The sequence below is a fragment of the Haliaeetus albicilla genome, chromosome 19 (genome assembly GCF_947461875.1).
Source record: "Haliaeetus albicilla chromosome 19, bHalAlb1.1, whole genome shotgun sequence".
Lineage (NCBI taxonomy): Eukaryota > Metazoa > Chordata > Aves > Accipitriformes > Accipitridae > Haliaeetus > Haliaeetus albicilla.
In genome coordinates this window covers 7,126,894-7,150,656 of record NC_091501.1, presented here as the reverse complement: position 1 = coordinate 7,150,656, position 23,763 = coordinate 7,126,894, and the positions used below count along the sequence as shown (strand labels likewise).

At 37.9% G+C, this 23,763-nt stretch overlaps 1 protein-coding gene across 2 annotated transcripts in view; it reads right to left on the bottom strand.

Moving 5' to 3' along the window:
• The window catches only part of GNPTAB (N-acetylglucosamine-1-phosphate transferase subunits alpha and beta), a 46,759-nt gene that overhangs the window by 21,906 nt on the left and 1,090 nt on the right, over positions 1-23,763 (bottom strand). For both annotated transcript variants that reach the window (XM_069807471.1, XM_069807470.1), the window contains exons 2-8: positions 19,688-19,773; positions 13,915-14,034; positions 11,886-11,927; positions 10,943-11,148; positions 10,207-10,271; positions 9,803-9,937; positions 1,442-1,603 (exon numbers count right to left, since the gene is read on the bottom strand). In XM_069807471.1, coding sequence (XP_069663572.1) covers positions 1,442-1,603; positions 9,803-9,937; positions 10,207-10,271; positions 10,943-11,148; positions 11,886-11,927; positions 13,915-14,034; positions 19,688-19,773 — 816 coding nt within the window. The remainder of the gene's footprint in view (positions 1-1,441; positions 1,604-9,802; positions 9,938-10,206; positions 10,272-10,942; positions 11,149-11,885; positions 11,928-13,914; positions 14,035-19,687; positions 19,774-23,763) is intronic.

Below are 23,763 nucleotides of genomic sequence, written 5' to 3'. Positions count from 1 at the left end.
CTTGTTTTTCTAGATTATTACCCTCAATTATTTTCTGATCTTGATCAAAAGCCAAGTTGCATTTCAAATCCATAACATCACCTTTCAGCGATCTAGTTTTAAGAGGCTGGGGCCTTCCAAGTACATTGCATTATAAGCCATATATAAACGTCACCTAATAAAGATACACTGGAAGCGTCATGATGTAGCAGCTCTTCAATTATCCTTTGCTCTTATTTTAAAGAACTTAAGCAGGAGAAAATTAAAAAAACCTGAGCCTAATACTATCAAATAGCTAAATGTTTCCGTACGTTTTTGTTAAAAAGACAACATTTTAATTAGAAGCTCTTCAGGTAAGTAACAAAATTAGGTTACATGACACTGTAACATATGTTTCTTCTCCCATTTATTAGAACTTAACAACCTCTTCTAAGAACAAAAATTAAGGCTGCCTAAAAGGAACATTTCTAAAAGAAGTATGCCCAACTGAAATAGTAAACAAGAAAAACTTGAACATTTAACAATTACCATTTTTGCTACAGGTTCTACACACTGTAAAGAAGTCTCTTTTTCTAATATGTACAGTAAGACAGCTTACACATTCTCAAAAACATAACAACTGAAAACATTTCAGCAACACCAGCATCCACTGGCTTGGTACCCATTTACAAAATAATGCATAATTTCAACATGGGAAAGTATAAAGTTTGAGTTCAGCATTTGTATTAACAAGGAAAAGTTCCCCTAAAAGCCAGGTTCACAGGATACAAAGACAGACTGCAAGCTTTAATGGAGAGGGCACATCTATTTTACCCATGCCACTTGACATTTACTGTAAAATTAAGTTCTAGCAGGAAAAAAACCCTAAGATTTTAGAAGATCTTATCTTGAAACAGACATCTTATTATTTTATTTCCTTTTGCTAAACCAAACACCCTTGCTTGTATCAAAAGCATTTGAAGTAAACCTCCTTTTTCCTTACAGATATCTGTATATCAGGACTTCAAAATTTTTGGAAGAGAAGTAATTAGCATTTGGTCAGCATATATGATGCTGCAAAGATGTCTAAGAAACATATTGGAAAGGAAACATTCGTGTTTGTTAATAAAGCCCTCTGTCTCTCCCACACAAGAAGCCTGCTTATCTGCCAGTCAGTATCAGTTAAGCTTTTCAGGACTTGACTGCACACAACTTTATCAGAACACGTGCAGAGGGCAAAATCTTTCACTTAGTGGAAAACATTAAAATTTAAATTAAATGTCACACTTCGATCCTTCTTCCTCCTTGATTCCAGAATTTGACAGTGTTCTTGTGATGTTTTCTTACAACATAATAAATACTGCATTCTTAAAACTTCCAAGCTTCTGGAAGAAATCCCATGTTCCTTGTCATTGACTACTTAGCCTCTACTTGCAGTTTTTAAATACTACCACCTTTACATGCTACAACAGAATTTACCTACCTGACTGACAGAGCTGAGGTCCCACAGTAAATAAGCAGGATTAAGTGTCAGTTCTTTTCCTTCTATAGTCATGTTCTTCTTTGCTTGCTTGCTCAGTTCTTGGAAACCCTTAGGGTTATTCAGTTGCAGGAGAGCCACGCTGGCTTCTGAATAGAGCTGCAACTATACAAGCAGAGAAAATAATTTCTGGCATGCACCACCAGCAGCACTCTTTCTTCACCAAATCCATCTTTTTGTTATATTTTTCTTACTAGAGTTACTAATAAGAATGACTGGTAAACACTGTTTTTAAAGAACTAGAATTTTGTAAGAACACAAAAAGGGGTAGTAAAATGGGAAACGAAAAACATAAAGATACAGAACATTTCTAGATGCTTAATTTTCATTTTCCAAAGAAAACTTCTCTTTACGCAGTGATCCAGCAACAGTAAAGCTGTCCATGTTATAAATATTTCTGGAGTAAGTGAATAATAAGTCCCCATCCTTTCCCCCTGCCCCCCTCCCCCCAACAAAATTCATATTTTATTACAACTTTATTATATGACTGAAAGGATCATACTTTTTTTTCTGTCTTAATCAAGCAATGCTTTTCTCAGAAAATTAAGGCCACCAATTCATCGTTGCTGTCAGAAGCGTGAAATTTTCAGAATGGTTTACAGATCAACCTACAGCTCAGAAATCTGAGATACAAAGGGCTCCAGAACTAATCCATGTGGGTCTCCAAGTCCTTAATGATGGTTGCCAATATGCTGTTAAGGTCATTTCTCAGTTGGGGACTGTTTGATCTGTTTGCTGTTTTTATCTCTTGCCACTAGTAAGTCTGTATATCAGATTTCATAATGCACAGGATAAGAAGGGGCTTGCACTACATGCTCACTCTAACAGCTAGTATAGCTTACAAATTGCAGGGCACCAAAACATTTCACTAGAAATATAGCATAATCCAATAAAATGCTGTGTTTACCATATGAAGTAGCATGAGCAGACACAAACAAGCTAAAAGCAGAACTGCACTTTGATTCTCAGTCAGACTGAGAATAAATGCAGTTAATCGTTAACAATATTTATTAGATGCTATGCTTAATTTTTGTTCCTTCACGCAACGTAAGACAAATAAGCATGTCTACCAGATTGTCAGTTACATAAGAGCCGTAAAAGCAATTCATAAGTTAACAAAATTTGAATACTGTCATGTTTGAAAACAAAACCATCACAGTATATTTCATAACAGCCTTAAGTCATTTTTTCTTTATTTTTTATTAAATCTGACCCTTTCTGCTCATTTTAAAACAACACTTGTCCCAGAGTTAGCACCCCTTCCCTTAGCAAGACCAGCTGTCCCACTTGTGACATTTTAAAGCTGTTGATGCTTTGACTCATATGCTATTTGAGATCTTTCAATCTGACTTATGAGGCCTGCCATCAGAAAAATCTGATAAATCTCAGACCTTCCAGGGAATCATCTGAACCTACGGGTGGAAAGGATGGCTTCAGTAGCTAAATGGCTGAGGTATAGTTACGGACTGCAGCTAGCAACCTCCAAAAATATCAATATCAAAATGCTACAGATTGCAAAGCTGCCATCAGTGGGTATGTGCTTTATTTAGGAATACAACAGTGTCACACAGTCCCTTAGAATCTGTCATTTAAAACATACATATAACAAACCAAAAATATTACCATTCTAGAGCTTTGAAAGCATTTAAGAACATTTAGTTTCTCTTCAATTTGTTTCCACTAAAGTCAACAAAATAGGTATGTGTACTACAGACTCCTAACTAGATTTATTACAAAAACTTCCCATTCCACCCCCCCCAACACAGCATATATACTCTAGGTTTTTAAATATGTAACAGTCCAAGCACAAACAAGAAGTAGTGAAAAAATGTGGTCCACTGCTCAGCATCAGACTTAACCCCTACATTGAATAGATTATTTTTATTACATCAGTGGGTTTTTTCCACCAACACCTTTTTTAAGAAACAAGTCTTTTCACAAGCAGACCTATCAATAAAGTTAGATTTCAATGAAGTTATCTGGTGACATAACTAACTAGATTCTAATAAATTGCAAGCTCTGCTCAGAGCATTTTGTGGCTGGTATATTCAAAATGGAATTCTCTGGCAGATTTTCTGATGTCTCACAGGTATTATCCTCCTCTGAGTGAGGACACATGCAATTGCCCATTTCCTTGAAACATTATCTTCTAGAGATCATCTTCACCCTGAGAAAACAGGTCAGCAGATCCAAAGGTATTGTGAAAATAGAACAGAAAAACAAGCAGGTAGATGCACAGAGTCAGCATGATCAGGTGAGCCTCAGTTTCTAACACAAGCAGGCTGAAAGGACGTCATGCAGGCACACACACGGACCACCACCCCTGCACATTTATATCATGCACTCAAAAATGAAACAGGAAAACTGCATTCTCCCCACCAGGTAAATGTAAATGCAGGTTATCCTTTGGAGTCAGCATGTTTGGCAGTGCCTAGACTTACTAGACTAGGAGGCAGGGAGGATGGGCTATGCCACCCCACGCAGAACTAAAATTTCATTTCCACATTCTCAAGGTAAAAGGCCTAAAGAGCAGATTTTTTTTCTGAGGTGGAAGTAGGACTCTTAACCAGTCTTTAAATTATTATGCTTTATCTTCTTAATGACCAAAGCTGATTGTTAAGGAAATGAGATGCTCCTGTTTTCACACTCCGGTATGGATATTAGGAAAACTCATATGCCAACATAGCAAGGGAAGGGGGAGGCATGTGTTATGTTAAAGACTTACAAAAAGCTTTACAAATATGAAATACTGTTGTCTTTACGTATTTATCATCAAGTTCCCTTTCTAAGGTAAGTAGTAGGAGGGTCATCATAGCCAAAAGGAATGCAATGCCTTAGGTTTTTTTCTACTAAGCTTATTTATCACATCTGTGTGAACATATAACACAACTCCTAAAGCCACCTGTCTGCTCCATCAACACTGACAAGAGCAGCAGTAAGAACCCCAGACCCTCCACCCTCAAGGCAGTGAGGACAGCAAACATCCAGCATCACGGTGCCTGCAGTTTCCTATGTGGATTTTTTTCCATTAGTAAGACAAAGTCATTAAAAGACATATTACAGCCCTTAGTTTCCAACATAATATGTCCATATATATGTGCCCATGCAGATTAAAGAGGAAACAATATTTTGCAAAGGAAGGAAACCTGTAGGCTCTGTTCCCCCTGAAGCAATCAGGATATTAAATCTTGAAAGAGTCACCTTTCTCCACAAATTTTCACTACTGTACACTATTTCAGTGAAAAAGTGTCAGCATGGTAGCCTCAGAAAACAAAACAAAAAAAATCAAACAAATCAAATCCCCCTTGCCCTTTCAATCCTTCCCTTGTCAGTCTTTACATCACTACCTAGTTTTTAAGTCACAAGCATCTCTTTTAGGCTGAACAATGATTCTTTTCTTTAGAAATGTAGGTAAGGGGGGAAAGGAAAAGTGGAAAAAAAAATTTCAGTTGCTCTTCTTCAGTATAGGTACAACGTAAGATCTTCACAGCCTTTAAAGAAATATGGTTTAGCAGCAGAGAGCTGTGTAACCAGAGTAACACCTCCATCTAGTGGCTTACTAAAGCACCATTAAGAAAGAGCGGAAAATAAAAAGCAGCCAAATATAATTTTCAGCCACGTCTGTGATAACACACACAACTTAGAACAACAAATGCGATCAGCAGAGACACCGCTGCTTACCCTTCATCTGGAAATAAACTTCCATATCATTACATTACAATACAGGCCATAAGTACAAAATTTCAGTAGACCATGACATACATAATTCACCTTGGAAATTGATTCATTATATACCAAATCTTCACAATTTAACCCCCTCTACTAGAGCTCAGCTGCTTTTCTCAGAGATTTTTAGAACAAGAAACACCTGGCCCAGATGTCCAAGCAATTTTTAGTCCTCTTTGGATTCAAAAGCTATTTCAATCAAACTAAAGCAATCCAATCAAAACAGCATTAGCAATATTCAACACAAGTGCAGCAGCTACACTTCTCTGTTTCTAACCTTTCTTCCCTTCTAATAGCAGCATTGTTGAAATTTTTTATTTTTATTTCTTTACTTCCAGCATTGCACTAAGAAACAGCCACTTAGAGCATGCACAAACCCACTGAGCATCAGGAGGCAGCTATGAGGCCCAAGTCTAGCCTAAACTCATGTGCAAATTTCTTCCTCTCCACTGGGCATCTCACACTACTTTCCAGACTCCAGAAGTGATAACAGCAGAGGAATTGCTGCAAATTTCAGTGGAGACTCTAAACAATCCACCTTTCTTCTACTTCGCTGTAGCATTAACTAAGAACCTCTCTCTTTGGTAAGGAGAAAACCATACTTGGTTATGTTTACCATAACTGACTACCTACAACATCCACTGAATGAAGAACTAATTCTGAGCTAGGATCTTAACAAAGGCTTCTATAGAAACTACCTCATCCACACTTCATATGTAAAAATTTTTATCCTTGCAAATAAAACATTTCTTACATTTATATACATACACATAAATAAATTGCTGCTATCAAGAGCAGAGAACTGGTTGGGGAAGAATCCGCTGCTATGACCACACAGGGTACAGTAATCCCAGTTTAACTATTCTAATGCATCCACCACCGGGAAAAGAAACACAGACAGCAACGATGACTGGATGGAGAAACTGGAGAATGCTGTGGATACCTGAGAAAAAAAATGTGTTTATATGGAGATATGCCTAACCAAATTGCAGAAGAGGAGCTCTTAGCAACAGATAATAAGCTGATCACAACGGTAACATTTACACAAGATAAGAACACACCAAGGAAAAGAGAACTAGCACAAACAAAGATTTTTGATCAACTCGATGACACATGACTGACAACACAGAGAAAAACACAACCAAGTCAGGGTAAGGAAAAATCATGTAGAAAGAGAATAGGCACGGGATGTCACTTCCATAAAAACAGACAAGGAGATAGGAGACGTATCTAAGACACCCCAGACATGCAGCCTTTATGTTAATTTGGACAGCAATGCACAAACATAGACTATAGCATTTTAAAGATTTGCTAAAAAGAGTTAAGCTAGTGATCAGCTTGGATACAGACAACAGATCAGCCAGCTGCTTGGACATGAGAAGCAGAACTGAAACACAGAAAGAATCCATCCATCATGGTTTTTGTTGGGCTAATACTGCTAGGAGATCCTACTGGAATGGAAAAACGATGATGAAAGGGATCATCTGATGAAATGGAAAAAAATGACTACAATCAAAAAATTAAGGTCCAGACAGAATCGTTCCACAAGTCTTAAAACCACAAGATGATAAACAAACATCAGATCGCTCAAAAGTAATTAGGAGAAATCCGGGCATTTCATTCTTCCAAGGTGTCCACGGAAGATGGAAGGGCTCTATTATAGCACAAGAGACACAGGCTAGTCTAAGAATAAGGTCAGTGCTTGACAGATTTACAGCAAAAGTCCTGGAGAGAATTATGAACTTCTGGGTGCTGGAAACAAAAATCCACACAGGAGTATTAAGGAGAAAAAGCATTAACACTGACTTGAACAATAGTTAGATAATGCAATTAGAGAAATAACCACAGCTAATGAAGTCAGAAAGTACCTGGGAACAAGGGGAAAAAAAAAAAGCAGGAAAAAACCCTACAACAACAAGCATTCTTATACTAAAAGAGGTATGTTTTAGCAGCAAAAATATTAGTACAAGCCATGACACCAGAGGGAAGAAGAGAAGGTGGTAGGACATCAAGGACAGAAAGATACTGAAGGGTCCAAGAAAGACACATAAAAGCTATTCTGACAAAGGAACACCAAGTGTTAACGATACAAGGCACCAGAACTCAAAAAACCCCAAACAAACAAACAAAAAGGAGTACTATGGACAAAAGAACTGATTTAAGTCAAATTTTGGAAAAAGAGCATAAAGCAAAATCTGCTAAGGGACAGAGAATGAAATTCCAAATATTGTTTGAGGAGGGATCATTCCTCAGAACTATGGTACTATGAGAGCTTATATCTATGATGTTCAACCAATGAACAAACATTGCCTAGGATGGCACTCCAATTTATTCCCAGAGGTGGAAGCAGACAGATTTCTTTTCCACCAAATTATCTTTGAACTGACAGAGGCAAATATTATTTCAGATACCAATTTGGTAACCAATAAAAATATTACAGAAGAGCTGCTCCTAGAAAATAACCCTAGGTCAGGAAAACATAAGCCAATTGACTTTAAACTGAAACAGAAAAAAAATAATTAAGGAGCATCTTGTTATTAAATTTCTTGAATGCTAAAGGGCAAGTTTAACAAATGAAAAGAGCTGGTAATTGAAGTTAAAGGTATTCTGAGCTTTTCAGCTCCATTAAGTCAAATGTGTTAAAACTACCAGGAACTGGTAAACTTAAGTTGGGGTGAGGAACTAGAAAAGGCTCCAAATCCAAATGGATGAACCTGCACTCAAAGAAGATTCTTCAGATGGCTCAAAGTCAGGAAGCATTTAACTAACAATGTTCCCCACGCAAACTAGAAATTAAGAACCTAGCATCTCAGCAAAACTGAAGTACCATCTCATGTTGGATAACAATCTCATTTCTCTACAGTAAACACCATTTCTTTAAAGCAATTAAAAAAATACCCATAGCATGTAAAACAAGCAGAGACTGGCAGATTGACCATAGGAATATCCACTGCCATTTAACCAATGTGCCACTAGGAAAGAGAAGAAAGGATGCCTTGGCCACACCAGAGCACACCTGCCATCACTCACCCTAACTAGCAAAAGATTCACAATAGCAAGAGACAATTTTTATGAACAGCACCAATACACAGCAGTGGAAGGATGCAAGGGAGGTTACATAGAAACAGTGGCAGCACTGTTTGCAATGAGCATAATCTAGCACACAGCAAGTCTCCGACAGTCTGCCGGCCTTGGGTTAGCTATGTACTACACGTTTTCACTGTGTAAAAAGTTCTGGTGATGACTCATTTAAACTGCTGTACAAAATTGCAGTCAATCATGTTGAAGGCAGACAAATCCACAATGGAAGTGGCAGGGAAGAGCTGTCAAAATAATGAGAGGAATGGAGAGCTAATGCTGTGGGATGAGCACTGCCTGATTAACTTCATAAAACAAAGGCTAGGAAAAGCCATAGCTACTCTCTATGAATACATTAGAGATGTAAACAAAGGCAAAAGAAAAGAGCTATTTAAGCTTAAATAACTGTTTAAGACCTCTCTCTATTAAGCTGTTTAAGCGCGTGTAGGAAGAGAGGCATAAATGTGTTTACTTCAGAAGGTGTCTACCATTAGCGAGACTCTAAGACAGCCTAACACAAGCTGAGACAAGAAAGAAGAAATTCAGCTTGCATTAAGTTGGAGTGTGACCAGCCTATGAAAGGCATCATTATCATTTCTGCAATAGCAGAATATATGATTTGTTAATGCAGCCTGCCAAAAAAAAAAAAAAAAAAAGACAAGGAAAGGACGTCATGCTCATTTGAGCACCAAGAACAAGCCATAAAGTGAATTAGCACATCCTACAGGTGGGTATCACACTAACAAAGACAGATTACCTATGGATTGACATCCCTCTATCCCTGCTAACTCCTCCTCCACAAACTCCCTGGCCTCAGCCCCTTTCACACCACCAATCACATCTCTCTCCAATACATAAGCCAATGATTTTCACAAACTTTTGAAACTTTAACCTATCTGTTAAACCTGGCTGTAACTGAAAAGGTGTCCAAACGGCAGAGGATAATAGAATGCACGAAATGTTAATGGATGACACAGTCACACCAGTTGTGATCTACTGTTGCCTTGCAGGTGGGTAAGTTGAAGTGCAACTTGCTCAAGACCATACAGAGTACTTGGCAGAGAGAAATACAGCATTCAGCTGTGAAACAATCCAGTGTCGTTACTATTAAGGTAATTCTTCTAAAAGCAAAGAGGGAAGAAAAGCTAAGAAGCTACATAAACAAAATACTGTCACATTAAACAAGCCAGTGATATACTATACTTCAGCAGTACACAGCCTATAGCAAATGGCTGAGAGAAACTGATAAGGCTGGTACATTTTAATCAGCTAGCAAATCTAATGCCCAATAACTTACAGTCACAGAATGGACAAGTGGCCTTTTGAAGGCAACTATTTGAGTCACTATTTACTATTCTTCACAACTCAAGAAAACAGAGCCACACAGAAAAACCGATTACTATCGGAAACATCCTAAGTCTCCTAGGTGGATGAGATCTCGTATGCGAACTGTTCCAAAAAAACAGTACAACTAAGTTACTCTTTCCTCCAGACCCTTACCAGTTTTACTTTAGAGGCCAGGCTCTCTGGTAGTTTTGTTCGTAGCTGATTTGTTTCTTTGAATGTAGCTGGAAATCCACTAAGGAAGGCCAAGTCTTGCATTAATACTAGACCTGGAACTTCTTTGTCTGTAGTCTAAAAACAAGAAAACAGGGTATAAAGACCTTTTTAAACTTACAATAATTCACATTTATCTGTCAATCCTTCATCAGGTGACAGATTTAATAGTGTATATTTTGTCACTGAACCTAAGCTTCAAAACTGAAATCAGGTTATTTTAAAAGCTTTCACTTCTTACTACATGTGAGTTATGGAAAGAGAATAGCACAGATACACACTTTCTAAAAATGTACAAAAAGTGTAACATATACAAAAGTTAATCAACAGATTTTAAAAGTACATACCAAGTAACCCCTCCATACTATCTGTTTGCTGTTGTCTTTTAACATTCCAGAATGGGCAGCTTCAACTAGAATACATAAAATGCATTGCAAGTGAAAAAACAAAAGTAACCTCTTTTGTGTATTCTAGTAACTAAGATATACTTCTGCAAATTAAAAAGATTGGATATTTATGGTGTGAAGAGTTGTCTTTATAAGTGATAGATAATTCTTGGTGGTAAAATAAACACCAGTGGTTGGACTCTACATATTAAACAAAATAAGCAGCCCATACCTGCTCTAAGATCCTACTTATATATACTGAACACATGGATAATTTTGTTTTAAGGTATGCAATCCGATGAGCAAGGGCAGAACTTATTGCACAATATTCAAACTAGAGTTCACAGCAATTAAAAGAGGATTTCTAAAACTAATCTTCCCTCAATCTAAACCTCAGTCTTCTGAGATTATCAGTGCAACACAGATACTCAGATATCAAACCTGTTTTGCAATAGTCTTTTAAAGCATGGAACTCTAATCATCTGTAATCAGTTGTCTGGGAGCTAAGCAAACAGTATCATTAATGTCATCATTTAGAGGAACAGACTGAGGGCAAGAGATGCTGAATGACTTGCTAAAGTCAAACAGAAAATTAGCGGCAGAGTCAGTATTGGAGGAAAAAAACCCCTAATTCACAGCAGCTTACTAAAAAGCTTCTTCTAGAAAACTGGCTGGAATCTGACAAATAGGTTCTTACCATCCTTAGGGCTATCAAAAACAATTACTGTCACATTGGTAGAAGGATTTTTTGGTTTTGCTACAAAGAACATATTGTTAGCAGTTTGTAAAGCAGGATGAATGGACAGCAGGTCTTTCAGTGTGACGTTAGTCGGCAGCGCAGGATCCAGGACAAGCATTGGCACTTTGATGCAGTGTGTCAGCAAACACTCCAGTTGCTTCTCGCTACAGCAAAATACCAAAGGTATATTTAACACTAGCAGAAAATTTAAGACAAAAAGTCAATGTTAGATGCAATAAGAGATGTTTTTGTAAAATCTGATCAATTATTTCTAACATCTCCTAGGGCAAGGGGAAATTACTAAGAACATGCTTATTTTGCTGCAGAAGGTAAATATCTGACTGTTACAGTTTAGTTCATTCCCATAACTGTTTTTTCACAAGTTCCAAGATTTCAAAGTTTGCCCACAGAGGAGATCTTATAAAGATCTCTATATAGCAAAATGACCAAGCTAAATGAAGAAAAGGACAGACGAGGCTCTGCCATTTCCTGGCAGCAGAGCCACAAGTGGCTCCGACCCTCCACAGTTACTTGCAGTGCCACGTATACAAATGGCAGGTGAAAGCAACGTTGAAAAAATTTTCATGCTTTTGAATTATAAAATTCCAGGTACATATGCATTAAAAATCCACACTTGGAATAGGAACTGACACGGCTACACTCTCTGAACTTCAGAAATTGTCACATTTTAAGAAGCTCATTCATATATATCACAATAACATTACTTTTATTCAACACAATATATTATCATGCTGTCAACTTTTCTTGAAGTGACATAGAAGGAAAGCATGCACAGGCTATAGAAAACCAAACCACCCCCCCCCAGCCAGTATCTGCTTTCAGCTAACAATGAGTAAGATATCATTTATTCCAATTTATGCCCAAAAGCACAAAAACTCACCTCTTCTTTGTTGGTTCTGTTGCATTCTTTCCAAGGATTTCCCTATTACAAAGTTAAAACAACTACATTAAGTAACACCAAGTTGACAGTAAAGAATTCAGTCTAATTTCAGATTGTTAACTGAGTCTGGGACACGTTGTGAAAGCACCGATAACCCAGTTATAGAACTGCCAAGGCCTTGCCATTGGCCTTGTCAAGGTGAGCACGGGCTGACACACGTGCCCCTCACTGCTCACCCTCATGCAGCATAGCTCAAAAACTCTTGGCTGTGCTGACAGCTGTGGCAGTGGGACTCTTTTTGCTAACAAGACTTTCAGGGGTTATTATTAGATTACTTAATGAAACTGATGGTGATATGAAAAACACTAGTAAGAAACCTGGGTGAAGTGGCCTGAAACTAGGCTGACTTGATTGTTTTGCCTAACATACATATTCTGATAAGGTCTATCATGCATTTGCTATGTGCACATAGAAGCTAATGAGGATTAATGTAAGGGTAGTGCAGTGCTGTTGCTAAATAATAACCACAGAATCAGAAAGGCACCCTTCTACACACACCAACAGAAAGAGAATCACCATCCACCAAGCTACTCTCTCCAGTGAAGAATAAAGCACCTGGACCATGACTAGCTCAGTTCAGGCGTATCGCCAAGAAAGTTACAACTTACAAAGTTTTGCTATGCAATACAAAATATACACCCATTAGCAGAGATTTATAGCCTTTATCTTGTGCAGGTATCTTGATCCCATGAAACAGCTCTTTCTGTAACAGTGCTAACTGATTTCAAAGTACATGAAAAAAGTTATCTACAAGGGAGAGAACCAGGTGCCCCTGTAGATAATGAATGTGGCACGGAGAGGAGTCTTACCCATAGGCTTGATATCAACTTTCCAAATCAGCATTATGAAAAAAAAAACAAAAACCAATCTGGTTTTGCCTTCGTAAAATGGGAATCACAGCATGAGTGATGACAAAGCTAAAACCACTAACATTTGCTGTATGAACTGCTAGGAAAAGATGAGTATAAATCTGAAAGCTTTTCAGAGCAGAGACCATGCCTCTGTTTAAGATGTTTAAACTTAATGGATTTAAAGTTCTACTAATACTTTCACTGTTTAAGTAGCAAAACAAACATTCAGAATTTCACTTGTGATCACACTGTCAGTGGTACCTAAATTGCAAGTAATAACGTGCCAAAAATCTGATCAGTCCACTTACTTGTGGATTTCAGATTATTCTGAATAAAACTATTATAACCTTTAAAATACAGACTTGTTCTTCCATTTAGCATATTTTCTGGCCAAAACAGATCACATGACCACAGAGTTGCTTATTAAGAAATAAATCAATGGTTACAAGACACAATCCAAGGTATCTGCTACAGCCTGCGTTTGAAGCCTTACATGAGTAATTTTGCAGAACAGTATACCACAATCTGTAACACCAAATGCAGCAATACATGTCTTTCTCTCCTTAGTTAGAAGGCTGACTCATACCTTTATAACACGAATAAATTATTTTCTTCTTTCTCAGTTTCAGTGTTTGGGAGACTACAAATCTAAGTTTAAAAAGGAGCCTTTAAGAAACATATGCTTAAGATTTTATTAAGCCCATTATAAAAAGAAATACTGGGGAAGGGGGGGAAGTGAGGAGGAAAAAGGGGATGAAGAGAGATTATACATTTGAGATATAGTTTTATTATTATCATTTACAAACTGAGTTGTAGAAATCAATACAAAATCACATACACAAAGCAGTTTTCTGCATGGCATTTTACAAATTCAAGACAGAACAGCCGTAATTACTTAAAATTATTATGCTTTGTATCTAAAAGAGTTTTCTGATTAGACAGTACTTCATAGCTAAATGTAGAACCAAAACAAGGTTTTGAGAATAATCAAATGAAAAAGTGAGAAAATGCTCTTTGAATTTTCATGTTGAATAACACGGGAGAAAAATGAAAAGGGCTAATACTGCATTAGATTGCTGCTGTCAGTTAAAGGGGAAAAAAATACATAAGATTATTACCTCATTATTTTCTGTTCTTCCTCCATCTGTTCTCTGACCTGTTGCAATTCTTTGATCAGTTCAACATCAGTGCCGTTCACCCAGGTGTATACCACATCAATCGGCATGGGTAAACAAAGCCTACATAATTCAAATGAAAGCTACATGAGCTGTTTAATATTACATTACAAGTGTTTGTGGCATCCTACAATAGCAATTTCTGTCTAACAACAGAAATACTTGGTGTCTGAGCTGCAAACAAGACAAAGCAAAAAGCTTCTCTTTAGCTATATATATCATCTCTTAATTATACACAAGCCTTTGACAAAACAGCACAGACATAAAACCAAAAAGGACATAAAGTGGCTATAACAGTTCAGTAACTAAATGAAGTCTGAACTTTATGCTCTAACTTTCACTGACATTAACTTATAACCCAACTCCTTCAAACCCATAAAATATTTCTCAAATCAGTACCAGAATCCAGGCACATCCTTAATTCACCAACTACATTAGACAGGACAGCATGAAGTATAAAGACTTAAATCATACTTGCTGTTATTTAATTGCACAGAGCCAATAAGGTCTCAGCAGAACCAGGTCTCTGTCCTAGGAATGCCTCTTAAATATTAATAACAGGGCATTTCATAAACTGACATAAGTAGGGTGCATGAATTCAGACCCTAGACACAGCAGTCAAATTCATTCTTGCCACAATTCAATACACTGGGCTGTTTCTGGACAGTTAGAGATTTCCTAGCATACCTAAGGCAGAAGAAAAGAAAAGGGTTTGGGTACCTTTTTTTCTATTTGTTTATGATATCTCCTCTCTGAGGCCCACAGCTTTGTTTCAGTGGGTACTCCAGGCTGCGGCTGTAAGTGAAACTCTCAGTCCCAGACAGCAGGAGGATGCCCCAACTATTATTTTCAAAAGTTTCAGTGTCAAGCTATTCAATACCTTCCTAAACTGTAGATGGCCTAGCAAACATTGAGCACTTCTCTAATGCCAAGATCCACAGGGTCATTTAATGAGGTTTCCAAGGGAAGGGGTTCCCTTCCCACCCACTGCATCCTTCAAAAAGCATTCAAAAAGAGACAGAGCTTATAAGTATCTCCTCCACCTTCCCTTGCAGACATGCAGTCAACTTCCACGCAGCTTCATTTTCTGCTGGCTGAGATTCAATAACAAGCACAAAATTTGGTAAAAGGGCAGCCAGTAGCTGGTCACAGCACAATAAACAGGAACATTTTGTACTCAATTCATCACTGTTCCTAACTGAGCTACGACACTTACGAGGATAACAGTGGGTCAGTTTGAACACCTAAAAGAAGTGCTGCCTGCCCCAGCAGCACCACACAGAAGTCTCTCACCTCTGACATGCAACACTCTGCAGGAGGCAACTGGCAAACTCTCAACTGGCAAAGTCAATTTAGTGAATACAACTACCCTTCTAATAAGTTATTTCACCTCTTTCTCAGGAGGTGACACTAGCTTCTGGTTCATTAACAGGTGCAACTCAAGGCACGTTTTCAACTAAAAAGTCCTCCACAGGAGTAGAAATTCAATGGCAGGAGCTCTTCCAGCTTTCCTACATTTGTTGTGATCAGTTAAATTACTGCATTGACAGTCCCTTGTACACTACAGCTAAGACAAGAGCGTTTTAGGTGGAAGCACCTGACTCAAGTCAGCCGATTTCAAAAACGCCCAACCCTCAGTCTTCTGGGCAAAGTGCAAAGTTTATTTACCCAGGCTTCACTGAGGAACATAAAATGTCCAAAAATAAAAAATGCCTCAAGTCCAACTCTTTCTAGGGTATGCGGCAATTTTGACTGTGAAGCCTCTCCCCAATTTATCGTTTGCTAAAAGTGTGTTTCTATGCAATAGCACATATAACTATGTAATTTTCTACACTTAATTTTTAGCGTTGAAATGATGTCACATACAGCTACATGCTAATAAAGTCCACAGAGGAAAGGCATTCTTGGTCAGATGCAGGTATGTCAATTCTGACTTGACCCTGGCATGGCAATCTCATTCTTCATTACCAGCGGCAATAGACACTAGTAAAAAAGGCTATTAAAGTAAGTGAACTGTTTGCAGATCCGCTAGTCTAATTGCTTAAAATTTATACAAATACTCGGATAAATTTTCCTAATGCATTTTTACAGCATACATGGTTTGAGAAAGTAGCATTATCAAACATAATAATAAAAAAAGAGATATCATACACAAATTAATTTGTTGCTCCCAACTAGGATCAGGAACACTGTTAAGATTTCACCTTTTCGGTCTTTGCCAAAGTTTTCTGATGGTTTCATGGCTTCTTAAAAAGTACTGAGAGTTTATATTTTGAAAAGCATGTAGTGGCATTTTGCTTTAAAATTAAAAAAGGAGAGCCACTTCCACATTATCCTTCTGAAACACTATTTTTAGTATGCAGAGTCTTTTGCAAGTTGGTCAAGGTCAGATAAGATCAAAAACTTTCTCCCTCAAATTCTGTAACTGCATTTCTCCTTCATGTGGATTTATACATTTCGTCTTCATCACAAATACCAGTCCGGCAAACAGATTAAGCCCAAGACAAGCTGCCTAAATGGGAATTATGTAACACCTTTCTACAGAAAATCACCAATTTTCCCAATTGCTACTGTTTTTAACATCAGCAAACACAGACTTCGGAAACTTCCTTGGAGACTCCCAGACAATTAATAAGTAAAGGCTTCTTTCAGATACTCCTTTACATTTTCCTCCTTCAAAAACATACCCTTTTTTACTTGCAAACCTAAAAACATCTATAGGATACTGCTTGAAGACAAAGCCAGAGCCACCAGCTCTCCCAGATGGGACAGAAGACCTGTCACATGCTGCCTCTTCTGTGCACCTGCCAGAAAGCATTTTCCGTACCCGTGACGTTTGTTTACATGCGAGAGCCATGCTCACAGCCAAGACTGCAGCTGGAAGACAAAGCCTCATTGTCTCAGCATCCACTGTTGCTGAAGGAGTACAGCAGCCTCTGGATCTCTCCCAAGCTACCATACGGTGATCTCCAACCTTGCCGAGCCTCTTTATGAATGAGCACAAGTCTATTACGCCCTTAAGCTCCCCACTATAAACCTCCCAGCCCTCCTGCCTATTACATCTCTGTAATTAACCACCAACGGCAACTCAGCTGTTCCATTGCTATTCCTGCTCCAGTACCTCTTGGCTCCCTAATTTGTGTGTCTTTTCCTCTCTCCAGCCTCACCCTGCTCAACAATTAATGGCTCCCCAACCACTGATGGCTCTCACTTGCTGTACCATACTGAAATCAGTCTGTACATTTTAAAAGCTGAGGATTGTTCCTTCACATTTTGTTTCCATACATATTTTGGAGTTTTAAATATGATTTGGCCGTGTCCTGGAATAGCAAAATTACACTTCAGCATTTGCCAAAATGCAGAATTTGCTGGTGGACAGTAATAAAACACAGTTCTTGTCCAAGACACTCATGCATGCAACTCCATTATTTAGTTTCCTTCTCCCCTTTTTTATTTTCATATCAAATAACTAAGTCTTCAAAAATGGGTTTGGATGAGGTGGCTTGGTAAAAAGCCCTGGAATTTCTACTCCACTGTCTCAGGCTCTGTAAGAGCCTGGGCAATGTAAGTAGGAAGTTTAGCAGCTGACGTGACTACCTGGAAAGTGCAACAGCTAGGATGCCAAAGGACATGCGACAGGAGGGAAAAGCAAACTAAAGCAATTGCTAAACTTCAAGGCAAAACAAAGTCTTCCAAGGTCTGGCAGAGAACAGGACTCAATAGGTGTAACTAATGATGGTAGCAACATCACTGTCTTTATGTTACTCAGGAAGAAGAGTTTTTGAGTTTATAATCATAAGGAGCTTGCCCACATGCACAAATTTGTCTACATTTTACACTGCGGTTTTCTTTATAGAAGTTTATAACACAACCGTTTGAAAAGAACAGAGATGTTTTCCTGCAAAGCTCCTTGAAAATGACACTATTTAATTCAGTTGAAGGTCCATTAATACTTCCTAAAGGCCAGGCAGTTTTTACTTTCCACTAAGCACTGGATCTGCTTAATTTCCAAACCAAGCAGCTTCCTGTTCTCCAATTCTGAGTATTTTTCTCTAACACTAAAATAAGAAGTGATTAAAATCAATGGATAAGCTAGGATCAAAACAGGAAGTCCACAATCCTCAGTTTATGTAAAAACCATGTGACACCGTACATGTTGCATTAATACTAGCCTTAAAAACTCCATCAAACCACCACTGATACAGTGCATACTGCAAGATGAGATCCATTACTGCATTCGTGAAGTTTGATAATAAAAACAGATCGAACCCCTGACAAGCGGCTTTTAAAAGTTAACAGATGCCTAAAAGCATGTCTCCGCAAAGACACTTTATTGGTATGAATTTTTACAGGAAGTTGGTATCTGCACACAAATATCACAACAAACCTCCCTGCCACAACTGACATAAGAGTATTAAAGGCATATGGGTAAACTGGAATAACTTAAGCACCCAGCATGAAAACCTTAAGCTTTTGCTCAGGCAGCCAATAGTTCCTCCCCAAGCACTGGATACTTTGCTCACAATTCACAGAAATCAACACCAGCTAAGGAGTGCTTTATACAACAAAAGTGAAGTCAGAAAGCACACTGCAGAAATAGGAACTGACTACACCTACATCACAACAGTAAGATTTGCAATTTTGTTTTGGACAAACCCAACCATTTTATAAAAGCACTGCACTAAATTATCACAAAGTCAAGCATTTTAGTACTGACAGGAACAAACTACCATGCTTTCACTTCAGTACTGCATAAACATGTAAACATTAAGCTAATCATCCATATGAGCTGCATCACTCTGCCTTCATCTGTCATCCTTTGGAAAATGGGGGAGGGGGTAAGACGTGAGACTATAAAAGTGTGCAGGATTTAGTGACACCACGCAATGTACTTTTACAGAGTTATGTCGCACCAGCTAAAGCATGACAAACTGATCTGATCATTTCTACTGTCCCGTGATTCAACAAACCACAAGGCAGATTAAGCATCTGCTTTCAGGGCTTTTTTTTTTTCCAGTCAAGTATATCAACACTTAAGAGTCAGATGATATCTCTTAGTAGCTTCTTCCACCTACCAATTCACAGTCCACTGACTTCCTGAGCAGACCCCACGACCATTCAGACACGAACGATGAAACCACAAGAAGTCACATAGCAGTTAACACAACTGAAACAAATGACCCATATGACTTGGTTTCCAACTTGCTGTGAGCAACTTCTCCCATGCACTCAGCTTTAAAAAGCTTCTTCTTACTAGTTTTGTGACTTCTCTGCTAAATAATGTCCCTCATGAGATGCCACAGAAAATGTAAGGTAAATGAAAAATAACTTTTCAAAACACTGAAAGTTGTAATTTTAAGTGCATAGGAACAGTACTTGTACTTTTCTATCTTAGTATGGAAACCATGTCATGTCCTCCCTTTATTATTAACTTTATCACCATTTTGATGCTTCATTAGAGACTGGATGAATTAAATGCAGTTAAAATGTAAACTCTGTTATATGACTAGAGCTTCCAAATGCCAAACATCTTCCAAGCTGGGATATTATGCACAATTTTAAAACCACTGAGTTTAAAGTTTGCTGGAGATTTAGAGCCCATACAATAAGGTCCTACTCAACAGTACATTACTTCATCTAAAATATTTGATTTATATATTTGAAAATTCATTGAACAGTAAGATGTGCAATACTGTCAACTGCAAATAAAGCTCACCGATTCTGAAATGATTTGCCAGCAACGTTGTCTCTGTATGAATCAAACATAACATGATACTGGTCTCTGCTCCACTCCAAGACAACCTGCAAAGAAAAAAAAAAACCAAAACAAAACAAAATTTGATGTTATGACCTTCTAAAATTAGATACTTAAATTTGTCCTTTTGATATGTTTAATCACAATCAATTTCATTCAAATTAATCTATGCATTAATGCACAACTGACTAGACCTTAATCCAAACTAAGTTATTACACTGAGCCAGCAATCAGAACCAGAACTTAAGACCACACTTGATTTTAACAAACTTTGTTTCTTCTCTGCAAGAAAGGATTTCATGTTTTATAGACACACTTTGTAAGCTACTATTCATCTAGGTTACCTCTCCCTTGTCTCTTAGCCTTTAAAAATTCAGAAATGTTTTCCCAAAACTGAGATCTAAACCAAATATACTTCAATGCAAGCAGGACACACACACCCCCCCAGCATAGTTTTGCTGATCTTCCTTTCTATTCTCATACAGGACATATTGAAGTATACACACTTCTGAAATTTGAGCTTTGCAAACAAACAGCCAGGCCAGGGCATATCAAATTATGCAAATTGACCTGGCCACAAACTTAAAACACAATAGCTCTTTCCCAATACAGGTGACGTCTTGCATCGCAGCCAGACTAACCCAACAGCAAAGTATTTCTGCAGGCTGCAGCCTCTCTTCCATCCCCCTGTATTTCTGCTACCTCCCTTTAGCTTGACCCGAGTTCAGCCGACCCTGCAGTGAGCCAAGTCATGGAGCTAAACCAAAGAAAGACGAATCTTCAAAAACCAGAACACTTGATCTTCCTCTACTTGGTTGTTGCAGCAGATGAGAAACAGTGGCAACACACAGCTGAAGGCAGGGTTGTCTTCCCCACCTTCATCCAGCCATCAAGGTTGCTTAGCTAAAACGTCAAGCTGTGCCTTACTTAAACACCCTTTGCCAGCCGTCCCCATTCCCAGGCATTTTCATAAATTAGCCATATGGGAAACTAATCACAAGCCAATTCTTACTTTGGAAAGCTGCAACTTTACATTCCATTTCCATTCTTAAATATACATATATATACACAAAAAACAAAGGCACACAGTTATTTTTCCATTACTAACAAAGTATCTGACATCATGGTTCTAAACAGAAAAAAAAAACTCTTCAACAATAAAAATGCTTAATATGCTTTGATATAGCAAAAAAGCATAATTTGAGATAAAAATAATATAAAATATTTAGGTTCTACTCCAAGATAAACTTGCTGTGATATCTTTTACAATGCAAGTCCAACTTTAAAAACTATAGTGGCATCTTGTGCTGCTTTAGAGATGAAGGCGTAGTAGCTTATTTGACCTGGTTAAGTATGTATTTGTATGTACCAGAGAGGAAAAATAACAATATCAGGAAAGGATAGTACTTACTTTACACTACTCTTCCTAGATTTAAAATTTTACTATTGCTCATTTCTTGTATTATGGGAACTATGAAAAATACCATTTCTCTAAGACAGCATTCAAAACCACAACATAAAGACTACCTCCCTCCCTTTTAAGAAGATACACAACTCTGCACTTTCATGCCCACTAAAGCAAGTTAAAGCCTTCTAGAGAGCAGGGAAGCCCCATCATGTGGCTGTGTGACAAGCACACACACACACACACACAATTCCTGCCAAAGCTGCAGACAGTCTCTTTGTAACCAAGATCACATCTGTACAAGTTCATTCCCCTTACACAAAGGACGCATGATTTCCCAGGTGAGCATAAAATCTCCTCCCTTAGATAGCAAAGTCAGGAAGTGTCTTAAAAACACACTATTACACTTTCTTATGCACAAGTCATTACACCCTTCTGCCAAATACACTAGTTTAATACAGCACACACTGCAAGATATCCACGCAGAAACATTTGCTACTATTGATAACGGTAAATTGACACACACTGATCTGCTTCTAGAAGAAATACAAAGTATTTGAGTAAAAATGTTATTTATTATACGAATAATACAGCTCTCCAGAAGCAAAACATTAATCAGTTAAGCCTTTGCTTTTTGCCTTTGTGCAACTATAACCAAAAAGGCCCAGGACAGATCTCTTTAGAAACACATCTAGGAAAAAAGTTAAGCTCTTCCCACCTGATACATTTTTTTCCTGTAACTGTTTCCTCCTGTCTCATGATTTGTGTTGCAATAATGCCTGGAGGCAGCTTTGCTTCAACTTTACATACTGATATTATAAAACCACTAAGGGAACAAAATTAAAAAAAAGGGGAGAGAGACTCTCTATTAGGAGATACTGTATCAGAGAGGTGATAACAGTGACTCTGGCATGTTCCAGTTACCAAACATCTTACAAAGCTGAGCAACCTACAGAAGGATGGCCAAGAAGGGTTTACAACCAAACTGTCCTAAAACTTAAAGCTCATCTTACGACTAGGTTAAGCATTGGCTTAGACCTGGCTACCCTATATGTTTTTGCAGACATGTTCCTGAATCACGCTTAATGCGCTGTTATTTCATTGAGTTCAAGTTTTTTCTTGAAATCAAGCTCATTTCAGCTTGAGGCTGTGAGGACGTCATCACCAACCTCAAATTATTTGCCCTAGCCATCCATTTTTACACCATGATTAATATTGATATTAGCATGGATCTAAGCAAGCAGATGTAATTTTGCCTACTAGGACAAAAAAGCTGTCTCCGAGGGTGGGTGAAAAGCAGAACTGCAAACGCTGCTCAGGCACCAGGGTCTGATAAGCGTTGCCTCACACCACTTTTTATTGCTTGACAGTTCCCTGCAGATTGTTAAAAATGGTTGAGCTGATAATTACTAGAAAGATTTCTTGGTTTTATTTTAGTTGCTGCCTTGCGGACTCTGTACTGAAGAAGTATTTTCCATTTCCAGTACAGTTGTCCGAAGAGGTCTAACAGCATTCGTTCTCACAAGCCTAGTCTCTCCTAAATCCTTAAACTAACCACTGTTTAGCAAAACACACCACTTTAAATCATAAAAGTAAAAAGCAAAATGCATGCAAACATCTCTTACCAAGCTCATTTATCATCACTGTAAAAAAAAAAAAAGAAAAAAACCAAAACAAAACCAAAAAAACCAACACAGAAACAAACCAGTTTTTCTGTATTTCTGCATGGTCATTCCATAAAGGGTGGGGGTTTTCTTGCTGGTTTGGTTTGCTTTTTTAAAAACACTGCTGGTCATTTTTCTTTTTTTTTAACATATAATTTTGAAAATTTACTCCTACATGAATCTGCCAGTTCTTTGCTCACTGTCTAAATAGTATCTAAGTTTTCCAAACAGCTCTAAAAGGACTGGAAGTATCAAACTAAGATTTGGTACAAAAATAATTCTGAGCAGTGATTTTCACTGATTCTCAGCGAAATCAGCCATAATTCGGACAACTACTGAAGTGTTTTGAAAAAACCTTCAAAGCTCTAAGAAATCCTAAAGTTGGGTTTAAGTCCCCATTCTTAAGAAAGGCAAAACTATACTCAAAGTTTCACAGCACCAAGAGGTATACACCAATCCAAGTTGATAATCATGTGCAACCAGGTGACTAAGAGTACTACACACAATTAATTCACTGATGGCTTTCAACTGTTTCAGGAACTTGTGAACCCTGCAAAACAGTAGGGACTAAGTACTTTATGCAGACAAGATGTATAGATACACAAAACAAAGTTCTGAGTGTGCTACACTCAAGAGTTTCAGATAATACTCTTTATGGGTCCTCATCTGAAAGAGTCCATCAAAACGTAACAGGGAAGAAAAAAAAAGAGGAAGGGGGGGCAGGGGGGAGAACAATTTAGGAATCAGGAAATTCCAGTCTGTTTGCATTTGACACTGCCACCTTTTTACACTGACAAAAATATTTTCTTTAATTCCGTGAATACTTACTATATTCTCAAACACTACGCTGAAGCAGGATTGGTTTTTTCCCCCCTCCAGATTCTTTCACTGATGACTTCCAAAATAGATAGGGTAATACGAAATGAAGCTTTAAAATATACTATACATCTGTATAAAGTCATATATAG